We start from the raw sequence: 19,154 nt of genomic DNA on the forward strand, positions 1-19,154 counted from the left end.
GGTCAGCAGCGCAGAGATGTTCCCAACCAATATACAGGCGAGCGGTCCACCCCGGGTCCCGACCCCGGACAGCCAGCACCCCATCCATGGCCACCGGATCTGTGTGTCTTCCCCTCCACAAGGGATAGGGGGCAGCAGAGGAGAAAAGAAAAGAAACGGCAGATCAACTGGTCTAAAAAAAGGGGGGCTATTCAAAGGCTAGAGTATACAAATGAGTTTTAAGATGGGACTTAAATGTTTCTACTGAGGTAGCATCTCTAATTGTTACCGGGAGGGCATTCCATAGTGCTGGAGCCCGAATAGAAAACGCTCTACAGCCCGCAGACTTTTTTTGGGCTCTGGGAATCACTAATAAGCCGGAGTTCTTTGAACGCAGATTTCTTGCCGGGACATATGGTACAATACAATCGGTAAGATAGGCTGGAGCTAGACCGTGTAGTATTTTATACGTAAGTAGTAAAACCTTAAAGTCGCATCTTAAGTGCACAGGAAGCCAGTGCAGGTGAGCCAGTATAGGTATATATATATGTATATATGTATATAAAGGTATATACAGTATAGGCGTAATATGATCAAACTTTCTTGTTCTTGTCAAAAGTCTAGCAGCCGCATTTTGTACCAACTGTAATTTTTTAATGCTAGACATAGGGAGACCCGAAAATAATACGTTACAGTAATCGAGACGAGACGTAACGAACGCATGAATAATGATCTCAGCGTCGCTAGTGGACAAAATGGAACGAATTTTAGCGATATTACGGAGATGAAAGAAGGCCGTTTTAGTAACACTCTTAATGTGTGACTCAAAGGAGAGAGTTGGGTCGAAGATAATACCCAGATTCTTTACTGAGTCGCTTTGTGTAATTGTTTGGTTGTCAAATGTTAAGGTGGTATTATCAAATAAATGTCGGTGTTTAGCAGGACCGATAATCAGCATTTCCGTTTTCTTAGTGTTGAGTTGCAAGAAGTTAGCAGACATCCATTGTTTAATTTCATTAAGACACGCCTCCAGCTGACTACAATCCGGCGTGTTGGTCAGCTTTAGGGGCATGTAGAGTTGGGTGTCATCAGCATAGCAATGAAAGCTAACACCGTATTTGCGTATGATGTCGCCTAGCGGCAGCATGTAAATACTAAAGAGTGCAGGGCCAAGAACCGAACCTTGGGGGACTCCGCACGTTACCTTAACATAGTCCGAGGTCACATTGTTATGGGAGACGCATTGCATCCTGTCAGTAAGATAGGAGTTAAACCACGACAAGGCTAAGTCTGACATACCAATACGTGTTTTGATACGCTCTAATAAAATATTATGATCGACGGTATCGAAAGCAGCGCTAAGATCAAGAAGCAGCAACATAGATGACGCATCAGAATCCATCGTTAGCAGTAGATCATTAGTCATTTTTGCGAGGGCTGTCTCCGTAGAGTGATTTGCCCTGAAACCGGATTGAAAAGGTTCACAGAGATTGTTAGACACCAAGTGTTCATTTAGCTGCTGTGCGACAATTTTTTCGAGGATTTTCGAGATAAACGGAAGGTGGGACACCGGCCGGTAGTTTACCATGAGGTCAGGATCGAGGTTAGGTCTTTTGAGCAAAGGATGAATAACCGCTTTTTTGAATGCTAGTGGAACAGTGCCAGAGGAGAGTGATGAGTTTATAATATTTAGCACTGATGGACCTAATAATACAAAAAGCTCCTTAATAAGTTTCCCAGGAAATGGGTCAAGTAAACATGTTGTTTGTTTTGTCCCATTGACACATCTTAACAATTCCTCTAGTGTTATTTCATCAAAGAGAGAGAAACTATTTTGGAGGGCGGTATCCTTCGTAGATACAGTCGTATCTGTGTTCATAGAACCCAGTTGTAGCTGCGATGCATTGTCTTTAATCTCCTTTCTAATGAGTTCAATTTTCTTATTAAAGAAATTCATAAAATCATCTGCTGAGTGGGTGGAGCTACTGGGAGGAGTCCCTTGTTGGGTTAGCGATGCTACTGTACTAAACAAAAATTTCGGATCATTTTTGTTGAGGTGGATGAGATTTGAGTAATATTTAGCTTTAGCTAGGGTAAGCATGTGTTTATAAGTTGTTAAACTATCACTCCATGCTTGATGGAAAACCTCAAGTTTAGTAGCGCGCCATTTGCGTTCCAGCTTTCTACATGATAATTTATGGGCTCTAGTTTCTTCTGTAAACCATGGGGTGCGCCTTTTAGGGGCTCTTTTAAGCTTTAGCGGTGCTATACTATCAATGGTGTCGCGCAGGGCGTCGTTAAAGTTGTTAGTGAGGTTATCAATAGAGCCGACATAGTTTGGGAATGGTGCCATTACCGAAGGCAGTAGGCCAGCAAGAGTCATCGTTGTGGCAGCATTAATGTTGCGGCTGCTATAGTAGTTATTATTATTAGTTTGTTGACAATGAGTCAGAACTTCGAATTTTATAAGGTAATGATCGGACATTACTTTAGTATACGGGAGTATCGTAACTTTGGAGGTGGTGACACCCCTGACCAGCACTAGATCTATCGTATTTCCGTTGCGATGCGTAGGTTCATTTATTATTTGTGTAAGACCACAGCTATCAATTATAGTCTGGAGCGCCATGCACTGAGGGTCCGATGGGGTATTCATATGGATATTAAAGTCCCCCATTATGATTATATTGTCGGCGTGCGTCACTAAATCAGCAACGAACTCTGAAAATTCACTGATGAAGTCCGAATTGGGTCCTGGGGGGCGGTAGATAACAGCCAGGTGGAGAGGCAGCGGTGTGACAAACCTCATAGTAAGCATCTCAAACGAGTTATATTTATTATTTAGGTTCGGGGTAAGATTAAAGTTTTTATTGTGGATGAGTGCAACTCCCCCACCCCTTTTAATGGGACGGGCAATATGCGCTCCCGCATAGCCAGGAGGAGACGCCTCACCCAGCGCAAAGAAATCGTCTGGTTTGAGCCAGGTCTCGGCGAGACCAATAACGTCAAGATTATTGTCTCTAATGACCTCATTAACTAATAACGTTTTGGAAGATAATGATCTTATGTTTAAGAAGCCCATATTATAGGTAGTGGGCTGTTTTGAGGAGTTTTTGTTGAAATTATCCGTAGTAGCAATATTAATAATGTTGTGTTTATTATGTGTAGTGCAATTTAAATAATTACGACCATATCTAGGAATTGATATGACGGGAATTTTCCGATTGTTTGCTTGATGCTGTGATAAACCGAACGCATCATAACTTGCCACCTCAGTAGAGTGCATGTCTACTTCTGACACAGAAAAAACATTTTTTGAGTTGTGTATTGTTCTAAAATAGTTGCTATGTGTGCAGGTATTATCCAGCCTGGCGCTGGCTAGTTCTATTTTAACTAACTTCTCACCCGGACTAGCGCTTCTTTGAGGATTAGCCTTTCGCTTTGTTGTTAGCCCCGCTCGGCATCCCCGCTTCTGCTTCCGCTCACACCGCTTACGTGTCTTCCGTTGACGGTCCACGCTGGTACTTAACTCCGCTGCTTTGGAGGCCGCTGGATGTAGCCAGCGAAGAATCCCCATGCTAGCGAGGAGGTCGAAAGTACCCGCATCTTTCAGCCTATAACGGCCCGATCTATCCACATCCAGAATCGTCTGTCGGTCGTATCTGATCACGAAGTGTCCACGCTGTGAGCCAGCCATGAAATAGACAGAATTGACGGATATTTTTGCCAAATCGCTCTACACTTCCAAGAGCGTCTGCAAGCCGCTGCCATCAGGGCGCCGACAGCCCTGATTTAAAGTCTTATTTTGCTTTCTATGCATTATAAACCACATACAGTAGTTAACCCTGACAAACAATATGATGCATTCTGTCTTGACCATGAGGTCTGACGTGATTTGGATACTGTACATCACCCTTGTTTTTCTACCTCCAGCGACTGGAGGAGATCATGCGGCGGACCAGAAGAACAACTTCTCCCGACACGGTGAGACGGGGCCAACCCTGCAGGGTCACAAGACGCTCGCAACATTGCAACCCTTGTGCGTCGAACCGCCTCCCTAACCTCATTCCCGCTCGCAGAAATCGGCGGCGGCGAGCATCTTACCGAAAGAGAACTCGGAGCCTCCTGTGCACGGCGGCGCCGACAAGGTGCCGGAGGCGGGGTCCCGGCCCCAGCAGTTGGTCCTGGACCACAACGACGACGACGACGACGACATGGGGGTGCCCGTGGTGGCCTTCAAGGAGCGTAGGTCTCTCAGGACCCTGGAAGACATTCAGACGCACCAACGAGCCGGTGAGGTCATGCAACGACAATTATGACTATGGTCACTTCATTAGGCACACCTTTATGGACATTATAATGCTTGTGTTTTTTTTTTGTTTTTTTTAAATGAATTTATTACCGTATTTTCCGCACTATTAGCCGCACCTAAAAACCACAAATTTACTCAAAAGCTGACAGTGCGGCTTTTAACCCGGTGCGCTTTATATATGGATTAATATTAAGATTCATTTTCATAAAGTTTCGGTCTCGCAACTACGGTAAACAGCCGCCATCTTTTTTCCCCGTAGAAGAGGAAGTGCTTCTTCTTCTACGCAAGCAACCGCCAAGGTAAGCACCCGCAACCATAGAACAGGAAGCGCTTCTTCTTCTACTGTAAGCAACCACCCGCCCGCGTAGAAGAAGAAAAAGCGCGCGGATATTACCGTACGTTTCATTTCCTTTGTGTGTTTACATCTGTAAAGACCACAAAATGGCTCCTACTAAGCGACAGGGATCCGGTTCATGAAAAGACGCAATCTCTCCATCCGCACACGGATTACTATTTCACAGCAACTGCCTAAAGACTTTCAAGAAAAGCTGGCTACTTTCCGTGCATATTGTAAAAACAAGATAGCTGAAAAAAAGATCCGGCCAGAGAACATTATCAACATGGACGAGGTTCCACTGACTTTTGATATTCCTGTGAACCGCACTGTGGATACAACGGGAGCAAGTACGGTGAATATTCGCACCACAGGGAATGAGAAGTCATCCTTCACTGTGGTTCTAGCTTGCCATGCTAATGGCCAGAAACTTCCACCCATGGTGATATTCAAAAGGAAGACCTTGCCAAAAGAGACCTTTCCAGCCGGCGTCATCATAAAAGCTAACTCGAAGGGATGGATGAAGAAAAGATGAGCGAGTGGTTAAGGTAAGTTTAAGTTTACGCGAAGAGGCCGGGTGGCTTTTTTCACGCAGCTCCGTCCATGTTGATATACGACTCCATGCGCGCCCACATCACGCTGGTTTTAATATATTATTAAAGTTTGACTGACCTATTTGACTGTTTTTTTGACATTCCTTTAGCGCAGTTAGATGCGGCTTATAACACGGGGCGGCTTATAGGTGGACAAAGTTTTGAAATATGCCGTTCATTGAAGGCGCGGCTTATAACCCAGGGCGCCTTATGGTGCGGAAAATACGGTATACCTTTTTACCTTTTAAATTCCTTCCTCTTCTTTCCTGACAATTTAAATCAATGTTCCAGTAAATGTATTTATTTTTATTGTAAAGAATAATGAATACATTTTAATTTAATTCTTCATTTTAGCTTCTGTTTTTTCGACGAAGAATATTTGTGAAATATTTCTTCAAACTTATGATTAAAATTCAAAAAAAAAAATTCTGGCAAATCTAGAAAATCTGTAGAATCAAATTTTAATCTTATTTCAAAGTCTTTTGAATTTATTTTAAATTTTTTGTTCTGGAAAATCTAGAAGAAATAATGATTTGTCTTTGTTAGAAATATAGCTTGGTCCAATTTGTTATATATTCTAACAAAGTGCAGATTGGATTTTCACCTATTTAAAACATGTCATCTGTCATGACTTAGTCTTGGGTGTTTGCTTTTCCGGGATGCAACGGAAAGTTGGCACGGGCGAGACGGGAATGTAGGTACATGATTTATTTAAACTATCAAAAAAGGAATAAATGAAAGCGCGCACAGTGGCGGAGAATAAACTATGAAACCAAAAGACTATAGCAAAAAAGTACAAACGAAAAAACACGCACAATGGCGGAGAACAAACTATGAAACCAAAAAGACTATAAACATGGAACAAAAACTTACTTGGCTTGGACAAAAATAGTTGCTTGAGGAATGGACATGGAAAGAATGGACAGAGCATAAATGTGGTGAGGTCGTCAGAAAGACAAACTGAAAAACACTGAACTTAAATACTACAGACATGATTAACGAAAACAGGTGCGTGACTCAAGACGTGAAACAGGTGCGTGACGTGACAGGTGAAAACTAATGGGTTGCTATGGTGACAATCAAGAGTGCACAATGAGTCCAAACGTGGAACAGGTGAAACTAATGGGGTAATCATGGAAACAAGACAAGGGAGTGAAAAGACAGAAACTAAAGAGTCCTATAACTAAACAAAACATGACTTAAAACAAAACATGATTACACAGACATGACATCATCAAAATTCTAAAATGAATCTTAATCAGGAAAAATTACTAATGATGTTCCATAAATTCTTTTTTTAATTTTTTCAAAAAGATTCGAATTAGCTAGTTTTTCTCTTCTTTTTTTCGGTTGAATTTTAAAGAGTCGAAATTGAAGATAAACTATGTTTCAAAATTTAATTTTCATTTTTTTTTCGTGTTTTCTCCTCTTTTAAAAGAGTTGACTTTTGTATTTTACATGAGTTATTATTTGTACAAACATGGTGCAAAGTAATTCATGATTTGTTAAAAAATGTTAGTGGCTAGCTCAGGGGTCGGCAACCCGCGGCTCTTTGATCACTCTGATGCGGCTCAGCTGCATACTTGCCGACCCCCCCCCCTTCCTCGATTTTCCCGGGAGACTTCCGGATTTCAGTGCCTCTCGCAGAAACCTCCAGGGATTAATATTCTCCGATTTTCACCCTTACAATAATAATAAGGGCGTGCCATGAAGGTACAGCATTTATCACCCTCTACAATCTGTATAGACAGCGTGCCAGTCCAGCCTTTTGTTATATGCATGTTCTGCTGCATGGGATTCTGGGTATTTGTTCTGTTGTGTTTATGTTGTGTTACGGTGCAGATGTTCTCCCGAAATGTGTTTGTCATTCTTGTTTGGTGTGGGTTCACAGTGTGGCGCATTATTAGTAAGAGTGTTTAAGTTTTTCATACCGCCACCGTCAGTGTAACCTGTGTGGTTGTTGACCAAGTATGCCTTGCTGTCACTTACGTGAGCACGTAGAAGCCCCAAACAACGTGTGGCTGGGCCGGCATGCTGGTTGTAATGGGCGCCAAATGCTGTTCCATCACGGCATGTTCGAGAGAACAGTTGCCCTGATATGCAGTGTTACTTCATTATAAATTTCAATAGATTTTTGTGGCTCCCATTGTTTTCTTTAATTTGTGAAACTGGTCAAAATGGCTCTTTGACTGGTAAAAGGTTGCCGACCCCTGGGCTAGCTAGTTAAAATGCGATATTGTGATTTCACAAGACTGTCTTAGAAGTGATCATTTGAAAATGTTCAATTTGAAAAATGTGCACTTAGAGAAAATATAAAAATAAAGTGTTGCATATTGATATTTATCTGTTTCTATATATATTTATTGTGAGAAATCATTAAGATGGTCAGTGTTTCCACAAAGATATCCATCCATCCATCCATCTTCTTCCGCTTATCCGAGGTCGGGTCGCGGGGGCAGCAGCCTAAGCAGGGAAGCCCAGACTTCCCTCTCCCCAGCCACTTCATCCAGCTCCTCCCGGGGGATCCCGAGGCGTTCCCAGGCCAGCCGGGAGACATAGTCTTCCCAACGTGTCCTGGGTCTTCCCCGTGGCCTCCTACCGGTCGGACGTGCCCGAAACACCTCCCTAGGGAGGCGCTCGGGTGGCATCCTGACCAGATGCCCGAACCACCTCATCTGGCTCCTCTCCATGTGGAGGAGCAGCAGCTTTACTTTGAGCTCCTCCCGGATGGCAGAGCTTCTCACCCTATCTCTAAGGGAGAGCCCCGCCACCCGGCGGAGGAAACTCATTTGGGCCGCTTGTACCCGTGATCTTGTCCTTTCGGTCATAACCCAAAGCTCATGACCATAGGTGAGGATGGGAACGTAGATCGACCGGTAAATTGAGAGCTTTGCCTTCCGGCTCAGCTCCTTCTTCACCACAACGGATCGATACAGCGTCCGCATTACTGAAGATGCCGCACCGATCCGCCTGTCGATCTCACGATCCACTCTTCCCTCACTCGTGAACAAGACTCGTGAACACAAAGATAAATATCATTAATCATTAATAATAACATAGAGTTAAAGGTCAATTGAGCAAATTGGCTATTTCTGGCAATTTATTTAAGTGTGTATCAAACTGGTAGCCCTTCGCATTAATCAGTACCCAAGAAGTAGCTCTTGGTTTTGAAAAGGTTGGTGACCCCTACCCTAAAGGGACATGTTTTAGACATGTTTCTCGTGCGCATGAGAAACATTTTATAAAGTTATAAAAAAAATAAAAAAAATAAATTATATATATATATATATTTTTTAGAAATGTTTCTCGTGCGCACGAGAAACTTTTTATAAAGTTATAAATAAAAAAAATTAAAAAAATTATATATATATATATTTTTTTAGACATGTTTCTCGTGCGCACGAGAAACTTTATAAAGTTAAAAAAAAAAAAAGAAAGAAATTATAATTTTTTTTTTTGAGAAATGTTTCTCGTGCGCACGAGAAACTTTTTATAAAGTTATAAATAAAAAAAATAAAAATAAAAAAAAATATTTTTTTTTTAGACATGTTTCTCGTGCGCACGAGAAACTTTTTATAAAGTTATAAAAAAAATTAAAAAAAATTAAAATATATATATATATATTTTTTTAGACATGTATCTCGTGCGCACGAGACAAGCCTGAAACAGGCTTGTAGGCATGGAATAGATTACGAAATGTGCTGCTCTGTCACAAGCAATGAACAAGCGTTTGGCCGGGCTGAGCTATTCTAATGTTGTCCATTTCTGGTTGTGTTTTTGTCCCCCCCTAGAGGTCATCTGAGTTGCTGTATAGAGACAAGCAGTGACATCGCAAGGACGACAACAAGGCAGAATTTTGCTGCATGGAAAGTCCCCGCCATACTTCTTCTGTGAGAGTGTAACACTAATGCTAACTTGTGTGTGTGTGTGTGTGTGTGTGTGTGTGTATATGAGTACTGCAAAAGAAGATCCTTCCAGAATGAATTAAGCACAGCAGGTTAATGAATGAATAGCAGCTTATTTCCACATGTCTCCACACAAGAGATCCGGACACTGCCGCCTGTGTCACACAATCACAATGATGATGTTTGTTGCTGGTGCACTAATAGGAATATACTGAAATACTTTACTTCTACTCCTAGCTTCTTGCGACAAATAGCAATCACATGGTATTCCAAAGCTGATAAGGCAGGGGTGTCCAAAGTGTGGCCCGCAGCTCAGTTTTTAGCGGCCCATTTAAAAAAAAATACTATCACCAAAAAAAAAACATAAAAATGGGAATTAAAGAGTAAACAATTAATAACTAATAACACAAAGCTGCCATGCAGGCAGTTTTTTTTACTTTAAAACTGTCAATGTTAAAACAAATAATACCAACTTATAATCGACACATAAATCTGAAGTTGATCTAAAGTGTAGAAAGTAAAAATACAGTCCCCGGGACCTTTAGTCTTATTGTCTTTTAACTGTCATAGTTAGAGAAAATAATAATGAATCAAAATCAACGTTGTTATGAAATATTGACCTATTCAAGGCTCCATTTACTTCACATCAAATATATATTTTTTAAATGTTGTGGGAAAATATTGCATATTTTGTGTTTTTGCCTTTAAAAACAGGATTTTCTTTTACAAAAAGGGCAAAAAATAAAATTAAAATAAAAAACTTTATGGCAAAGGATGGAGCTGAAGTCGATCTATAGATATTTAAGTGTGGAAAGTAAAACAAATTTTAATATATAACTTATTTTTAACACTTTAATGCCTGAGACCCTTTGGGGTCCCCGGGACCTTTAGTCTTATTGTCTTTTAACTGTCATAGTTAAAGAAAATAATAATGAATCAAAATCAATGTTGTTATGAAATATTGACCTCTTCAAGGTTCTTTTTACTTTACATCAAATATTTGAGCATATTTTGTGTTTTTGCCTTTAAAAACAGGGTTTTCTTTGACAAAAAGGGCATAAAACGTCTAAGAATTTAAACCTTTTTGTCAACGGATATATCTGATATAGATATTTTAGCAATAAAAGTGAAAACGAAAATGATATATGACTTGTTTTTAACACTTAAATGACTGAGACCCTTTGGGGTCCCCGGGACCTTTAGTCTTATTGTCTTTTAACTGTCATAGTTAGAGAAAATAATAATGAATCAAAATCAACATTGTTATGAAATATTGACCTATTCAAGGCTCCATTTACTTCACACCAAATATATATTTTTTAAATGTTGTGGGAAAATATTGCATATTTTGTGTTTTTGCCTTTAAAAACAGGATTTTCTTTTACAAAAAGGGCAAAAAATAAAATTAAAAAAACAACAACTTTATGGCAAAGGATGGAGCTGAAGTCGATCTATAGATATTTAAGTGTAGAAAGTCAAACACATTTTAATATATAACTTATTTTTAACATTTTAATGACTGAGAACTGTCATAGTTAAAGAAAATAATAATGAATCAAAATCAATGTTGTTATGAAATATTGACCTATTCAAGGCTCCTTTTACTTTACATCAAATATTTGAGCATATTTTGTGTTTTTGCCTTTAAAAACAGGGTTTTCTTTGACAAAAAGGGCATAAAACATCTAAGAGTTTAAACCTTTTTGTCAACGGATATATCTAATATAGATATTTTAGCAATAAAAGTGAAAACGAAAATGATATATGACTTGTTTTTAACACTTAAATGACTGAGACCCTTTGGGGTCCCCGGGACCTTTAGTCTTATTGTCTTTTAACTGTCATAGTTAGAGAAAATAATAATGAATCAAAATCAACGTTGTTATGAAATATTGACCTATTATTCAAGGCTCCATTTACTTCACATCAAATATATATTTTTTAAATGTTGTGGGAAAATATTGCATATTTTGTGTTTTTGCCTTTAAAAACAGGATTTTCTTTAACAAAAAGGGCAAAAAATAAAATTAAAAAAACAACAACTTTATGGCAAATGATGGAGCTAAAGTCGATCTATAGATATTTAAGTGTAGAAAGTAAAACAAATTTTAATATATAACTTATTTTTAACACTTTAATGACTGAGACCCTTTGGGGTCCCCGGGACCTTTGGTCTTATTTTAACTGTCATAGTTAAAGAAAATAATATTGAATTAAAATCAACGTTGTTATGAAATATTTACCTATTCAAGGCTCCATTTACTTTACATCAGATATTTGACATTTTTTTGTTGGAAAATATTGCATATTTTGTGTGTTTTCCTTTAAAAACAGGATTTTCTTTTACAAAAAGGGCAAAAAATAAAATTAAAATAAAAAACTTTATGGCAAATGATGGAGCTAAAGTCGATCTACAGATATTTAAGTGTGGAAAGTAAAACACATTTTAATATATAACTTATTTTTAACACTTTAATGACTGAGACCCTTTTGGGTCCCCGGGACCTTTAGTCTTATTGTATTTTAACTGTCATAGGTAAAGAAAATAATAATGAATCAAAATCAACATTGTTATGAAATATTGACCTATTCAAGGTTCCTTTTACTTTACATCAAATATTTGAGCATTTTTGGGGGGGAAGATAGTGCATATTTTGTGTTTTTGCATTTAAAAACAGGGTTTTCTTTGACAAAAAGGGCATAAAACGTTTAAGAATTTAAACCTTTTTGTCAACGGATATATCTGATATAGATATTTTAGCAATAAAAGTGAAAACAAAAACTATAAATGACTTGTTGACTGAGACCCTTTTGGGGTCCCCGGGACCTATAACGTTCACCAAAATATAAAGGAGCCTTAATGCTTTTGAAAATGAATTTTTCAGTGTTGGACCCTCAGTGGAAAAAGTTAGGACACCCCTGGTCCATAGAATTCAAAAGATGTTTTGCTTAGTGAGCATCGTGTCTGAGAATACTTTTGCACAAACGCTTTGCTTAATAATATTATGCAATTGTTACCAAGTTGGCCGTTTATAATTATTATCATTGTTATATAATAGTGTATAAAAGAAATGACAATTGAAATAACTTGTTGCTGTTTAGTTTCTGCCTATTGTTGTCACACTTTGAATATTTACACTGAACTATTCGTCTTTGTTTCCATTTGTTTGTTGACTGTAAATTAAATTGACTTATTGGATTTGACGTGTGTCACGTGGTTCCTGTCAAAGGCATTCTTCAGCCTTCTAGATGTTATAAAGTTTTACATTTACAGGGTTTCCTCCAGCGGTGAGGGCGTGGCCTATGTGACGTCATCATATAATTTGCATAATCTGCAATGACACATATATTTGCTTTCAAAATAAATCTGTGTTGTTATTAATTAGCATAAACATATATATATTTTTTGGTATTATTATAGTTTTTCTCTATTGTTGCAATGAACTTTGTTGGGATTTTTTCCACATTTCTGGAGATTTCTCCAATCCTTTTAGTGTTTTTTTCTTCAGTAAAAACAACTAGCGACTAATCTATCATCTATTTTCTGGTGTTAGTACTCCTTATCTGACATGTTTTAAAGAAAAATGAAAATAAGCATGTACTGCTTTTCTAAAGAATCTTTTTTTTTTTTGCTGTTGTAATTTTTTGTATTTATTTATTGAACAATGTAACATATTCTCAATATACATCAAAACCAAGGCACTCTCAACATCCATCCATCCATTTTGGGGTGGCGGGGGGTGCTGGAGCCTATCTCAGCTGCATTTGGGCGGAAGGCGGGGTACACCCTGGACAAGTCGCCACCTCATCACAGGGCACTCTCAACAGATCTCAACAATTTCAAGTATTTTTATTTTATCCATCCATCCATCCATTTTCTACCGCTTATTCCCTTCGGGGTCGCGGGGGGCCCTGGAGCCTATCTCAGCTACAATCGGGCGGAAGGCAGGGTACACCCTGGACAAGTCGCCACCTCATCATCAAAATTGCGAAATAATAATCAAAATAAGTACAAAACAGTACAAAAGAGCGCAAGTAAACTCAATAAAGTAACTAAAATAGAATGCAATATATATATATATATATATATATATATATATATATACTTTATTTTATTTTATAAACCTTTATTTATAAATTGCAACATTTACAAACAATTGGGAAATAATAATCAAAATAAGTACAAAACAGTACAAAAACAGTACAAAACAGCGCCAGGGGGTTGTAAACTCAATAAAGTAACTAAAATAGAATGCTATATATATATTTTTATTTTTTATTTTTTTTAATAAACCTTTATTTATGAATTGCAACATTTACAAAAAATTGGAAAATAATAATCAAAATAAGTACAAAACCGTACAAAAACAGTACAAAACAGCGCCAGGGGGTTGTAAACTCAATAAAGTAACTAAAATAGAATGCAATATATATATATATATATATATATATATATATTTTTTTTTATTTTATTTTTTTTTTTATTATGTTTTATTTATTTTATTATTTTATTTTATTTTTTATAACCCTTTATTTATAAATTGCAACATTTACAAACAATTGGGAAATAATCAAAATAAGTACAAAACAGTACAAAAACAGCACAAAACAGCGCCAGGGGGTTGTAAACTCAATAAAGTAACTAAAATAGAATGTAATATATATATATATATATATATTTTTTTTATTATTTTTTTTTTATTTTTTTTTTTTATTAACCTTTATTTATAACTTGCAACATTTACAAACAATTGCGAAATAATAATCAAAATAAGTACAAAACAGCGCCAGAAAACTCAATAAAGTAACTAAAATAGAATGCAATATATATATATATATATATATATATATATATATATATATATATATATATATATATATATATATAAACTTTTTTTATTTTTTTATTTTTTTCTCTCCTTTTTTTCCTTTTTTGGGGGGAATTTTATAAACCTTTATCTATAAATTGCAACATTTACAAACAATTGTGAAATAATAATCAAAATAAGTACAAAACAGTACAAAACAGCACCAGGGGGTTGTAAACTCAATAAAGTTATATATATATATATATATATATATATATATATATATATATATATATATATATATATATATATATATATATACATAACAAAGTGCAAAGCCATAGGTTCACACAAGTTCAGTAAATCATTTAAATTTGGAACACAGCCAGGGCCGGCCTGTGGCATAGGCCGTATAGGCAAATGCTAAGGGCGCCGTCCATTAGGGGGCGCCACGCCAGTGCCACAAATGTTGGAGAAAAAATAAATAAAAATAAAAAAGTTGGTACTATTTCTAAATACAAAAAATAATCCCACGTTAATTAAAATGCAAAGTAAAGCCTATTTAATAGAAATATTATTTGTTACAACATTACGCCCCCCCCTCCTCCCCCTGCACGGTGCGCCCCCTCCCTTCCCGTATCATGACTCTTTTTGGACGTCACCACATCAAAAAATCAACACAAGATGTCAAAACGGCCAAAACTGTCAGGTGCCCAGGGAAGAAAAAAGAGAAAAGAAGAGGAGGAGAAACGAGAAAAATACAGAGGTAGCAGGTAGGTAACGTTAGCCTAAATGAAATTATTTGTCTGTTACAGAATGTGATAGTAACCTGGCTTTTTAGCATTAAGCTAATGCTACATGATTCGGCAATTGCTAATCAATAAATAGCTAGTTCTGTTTTAACGTCGGGTTAATATTGTGGAGGGGGCTAAATTGTTATGGAAAATAATAATGTAACGTTAGGTAATTACAGTACTCCCACCTTACATTCCTCAGGGACATTTGTATTAGATCTTTTAAGCAGGTGTTTTTTGTTTACATTGTTATTGCCTTCTGGTTAGCTCATGTTTGCCCTGCAGGTAATAGTCACTTTTCCACCCCTTTATATATTAGGTATAGTTGTAAGTAAAGTAAAAAAAAGGTCACAGACAAAGCTATTCGGGTTCTTGTGAGTATATACACTTCACTGCCGATGTGGGGGGGCGCCACCTAAAATCTTGCCTAGGGCGCCAGATTCAGCTTCATAGTTTTCACAGCTTGGTTGTTAGAGGTAGAGAGTGTTTTAACGCAGAGTTCTAATTCTTTTGTAAAGGCACAAAAAACAGGACGGGTATTGAGAAATGCTCTAAAGAAACTAACTCATAACTGCATGACTTGTAGACGCTGAAAAGGCAGATTTAATGACGATTACGGCTGCAGTTCCACTCCTATCCTGCAGGGAGGCAGTGTCACACCAACAGCGACGAGGCCGAATTAAAAAAACTGCACGACGAAGAAGTGGGAAGCGTCTCTACGCGTAGCCATTTCAACGACTGACCCTGTAATACTTAGTTATCCTTTTTTTTTATGCCCCAATAAACTACACCGAGACGAACAACTCGGCCAAAAGTTGCACCGATAAAGCCACCACCAAGCGGCGTCGACGATGTGTGCGGGGAGCGGGCGGAAGTGCATCGTAGCAATCACGGAGGCTAGGTTAAAACACTTCCATGTTGTGGTGCAGTTTGTTGACTAAGCTTTAAAAACACGAACGCTGTCATATTTATGGACTTTAATTTTAAAGCGAGTTGTTGCTTAGTACCGAACACAATGTTGGCTTACCTTCTGTTGTGGTTAGCTTAGCATTCTGTGCCAAGCGGGCACCCGTACATATGACGTCATCCTGGTCTGTTTAGCTAGCGTTAGGAAGCTAACGTGGCTAGCTCAATGAGAGACTTCGGTGATGCCTGCAGGTGAGTTAATTCTTTTTTTTTTTTTGCTCAAACATTCATTCATAATCCATGAAGTAGTCATTGGCATCTATTGGTATGTTGTCGTCATAGTTTATGTCAGTGCAGCACACTTAAAACCCCCAAAAGCAGTGAAGTTGTCACGTTGTGTAGATGGTAAATAAAAAGAGAATACAACAAATCCTTTTCAACTTATATTTAATTGAATAGACTGCAAAGACAAGATATTTAACGTTCAAACTTTATTTTTTTTTGCAAATATTAGCTCATTTAGAATTTGATGCCTGCAACATGTTTGAAAACAAGCTGGCACAAGTGGCAAAAAAGACCGAGAAAGTTGAGGAATGCTCATCAAACACTTATTTGGAACATCCCACAGGTGAACAGGCTAATTGGGAACAGGTGGGTGCCATGATTGGGTATAAAAGCAGCTTCCATGAAATGCTCAGTCATTCACAAACAAGGACGGGGCGAGGGTCACCACTTTGTCAACAAATGCCTGAGCAAATTGTTTAAGAACAACATTTCTCAAGCAGCTATTGCAAGGAATTTAGGGATTTCACCATCTACGCTCCGTAATATCATCAAAAGGTTCAGAGAATCTGGAGAAATCACTGCACGTACGCCATGATAATACGGACCCTCGATCCCTCAGGGGGTACCGCATCAAAAAGCGACATCAGTGTGTAAAGGATATCACCACGTGGGCTCAGGAACACTTCAGAAAACCACTGTCAGTAACGACAGTTGGTCGCTACATCTGTAAGTGTAACTTAAAGTCAAAGCCATTTATCAACAACACCCGGAAAACGCCGCCGTCTAAGATGGAAAACAAGGATGGGGCGAGGGTCACCACTTAGTGAACAAATACGTGAGCAAAATGTCCAACAGTTTAAGAACAACATTTCTCAACCAGCTATTGCAAGGAATTTATGGATTTCACCACGTGCCAACGTCACTGGTTTTGTACTATATTTTGTTTACACAGTGCACCAGGAAAGTATTCGCAGCACTTCAATTTTTCCACATTTTATGTGAAAATTAAATACAACATTTTTTGTCCTCAAAAAACTATACACAATACCTAGGGGTGTAACGGTACACAAAAATGTCGGTTCGGTACGTACCTCGGTTTAGAGGTAACGGTTCAGTTCATTTTCGGTACAGTAAGAAAACAACAAAATATAAATTTTTTGGTTATTTATTTACCAAATGTGTAAACAATGGCATAACATACATATACACACAGGTAGGGATGTCCCGATCCAGGTTTTTGCACTTCCGAGCCGATACCGATATTGTTTTTGCATTTCCGATCCGATACCGATACTGGCCTATCCGAGCATGTATTAAAGTTATTTAGCCTACTTAGTTGTCAGAATCATGTTGAAAAGGGTTTTAGTACTCTTGATAACAACTAGCCAGCTGAATTAGGGGAGTTTGAATAATACACAATGGTTGGTAACAAGAAACTGACCTGTTTATTCAAGGGTAAACACAAAATAGACAAAATTATACATGACAAACAGAAATGGCATCATTGAACTAGGGCTGGGCGATATGGCCTTTTTTTAATATTGCGATATTTTAAAGCCATATCGCGATACACGATATATATGTGGATATTTTGCCTTAGCCTTGAATGAACACTTGATGCATATAATCACAGCAGTATGATGATTCTATGTGTCTTGATTGATTGATTGAGACTTTTATTAGTAGGTTGCACAGTGAAGTACATATTCCGTACAATTGACCACTAAATGGTAACACCCCAATAAGTTTTTCAACTTGTTTAAGTCGGGGTCCACTTAAATTGATTCATGATACAGATATATACTATCAGATATATACTATCATCATAATACAGTCATCACACAAGATAATCACATTGAATTATTTACATTATTTATAATCCAGGGTGTGGAGGGGGGGCGCCGGATGTAAGTGTCAAAAAGACAGCCTAAAGAGTTTGATATGAGAATAAATCTAAAGTTAAAATATAGGGTAGAAATGCACCCATTTGCAGGAAATGTAGTCTTGATTTTCAACATTTTCTTTCAAGGCTTGCATTAAAACATTCTTCTTCATACTGCATTATTATACGCTACTTTTAAACTTTCATGCAGAGAAGGAAATCACAACTAAAAAAATCACAAATTTTTTCATACGGTGTTGATCTGGAAATTTTTGCCTCGGCATTTTGATGGTGTGGACGTGTGGCACCGAATGGAGATAAGCGTCTCGACGGACGTCACAATATTTGAACAATGATGACGAAAACTGTTTTCTCTGTCGTGTCCGTGTGTCGAAAATTGTTATGCGCTTATTTTTTTATTTGATTTTGTGCGTGGCATAGATTTGCTATGCGCAGAGGACGCTTAAACAGCGCGCAATTGCACAGGCGAGCACCTTAGAGGGAGCGTTGCTCGCATGGCTGCGCTAGCATCACAGCTAACGTTAGCCATGCTGCTACTTCTCTGCTCGGGGAGGACGTATACGTATGTGACGTATGACGTGACAGTATGTGACGTGTGTCGTGACAGTATGTGACGTGTGTAAGAAGGTGCACTTGCTGTCTGTGAGAGGGAGACACAGAAAAGAGTGAGAAGAGCCTGTCGTGTAATGCCAGCAGCTAAAAGCAACTGCGTGAGAATCCACAGACCTGTGGATGTGTTGAAGGTGTGCTGGAAAATGCGGAACGGAAATTACGGAGCAGCAGAAAAGTGGAATGTATTATTTAAATCGGTGCGTTGGAAAACACGGACCGGAGTTTTTTTTAAAACTGGATCTGGATCGGCATTTTCCCATGCCTTGCCGATGCGCAATTTTTGGCAAATATTGGCACCCGATCCGATCCAAATATCGGATCGGGACATCCCTACACACAGGGTCCATTGCCAGGGTTAATGTGGTCAACATATATCAAATAAAAACTAAATAAGATAAGGCTCAGAATGGTTTCTTAACAAAACTTTTCTACATATAAAGTGCTTTTTTTGACTGATTGATTGAGACTTTTATTAGTAGATTGCACAGTACAGTACATATTCCGTACAAGTGACCACTAAATGGTAACACCCCAATAAGTTTTTCAACTTGTTTAAGTCGGGGTCCACTTAAATTGATTCATGATACAGATATATACTATCAGATATATACTATCATCATAATACAGTCATCACACAAGATAATCACATTGAATTATTTACATTATTTATAATCCAGGGTGTGGAGGGGGGCGCCGGATGTAAGTGTCAAAAAGACATCCAAA

The 19,154-nt window shown here is 38.1% G+C and overlaps 2 protein-coding genes across 3 annotated transcripts in view; both read left to right on the forward strand.

Moving 5' to 3' along the window:
• Positions 1-12,562, forward strand: part of LOC133572365 (uncharacterized) — a 69,686-nt gene extending 57,124 nt beyond the window's left edge. Inside the window, exons 15-17 of the mRNA XM_061925301.1 lie at positions 3,913-3,963; positions 4,059-4,272; positions 9,010-12,562. Of these exons, the coding sequence (XP_061781285.1) occupies positions 3,913-3,963; positions 4,059-4,272; positions 9,010-9,020 (276 nt within the window). The 3' untranslated portion in view covers positions 9,021-12,562. The remainder of the gene's footprint in view (positions 1-3,912; positions 3,964-4,058; positions 4,273-9,009) is intronic.
• Positions 12,563-15,390: 2,828 nt separating this feature from the next.
• ahi1 (Abelson helper integration site 1) overlaps positions 15,391-19,154 on the forward strand; it is an 82,335-nt gene continuing 78,571 nt past the window's right edge. For both annotated transcript variants that reach the window (XM_061924524.2, XM_072911918.1), the window contains exon 1: positions 15,391-15,883. In XM_061924524.2, the coding sequence (XP_061780508.1) occupies positions 15,874-15,883 (10 nt within the window). In that variant the 5' untranslated portion in view covers positions 15,391-15,873. The remainder of the gene's footprint in view (positions 15,884-19,154) is intronic.

Source organism: Nerophis lumbriciformis, linkage group LG29, assembly GCF_033978685.3.
Source record: "Nerophis lumbriciformis linkage group LG29, RoL_Nlum_v2.1, whole genome shotgun sequence".
Taxonomy (NCBI): Eukaryota; Metazoa; Chordata; class Actinopteri; order Syngnathiformes; family Syngnathidae; genus Nerophis; species Nerophis lumbriciformis.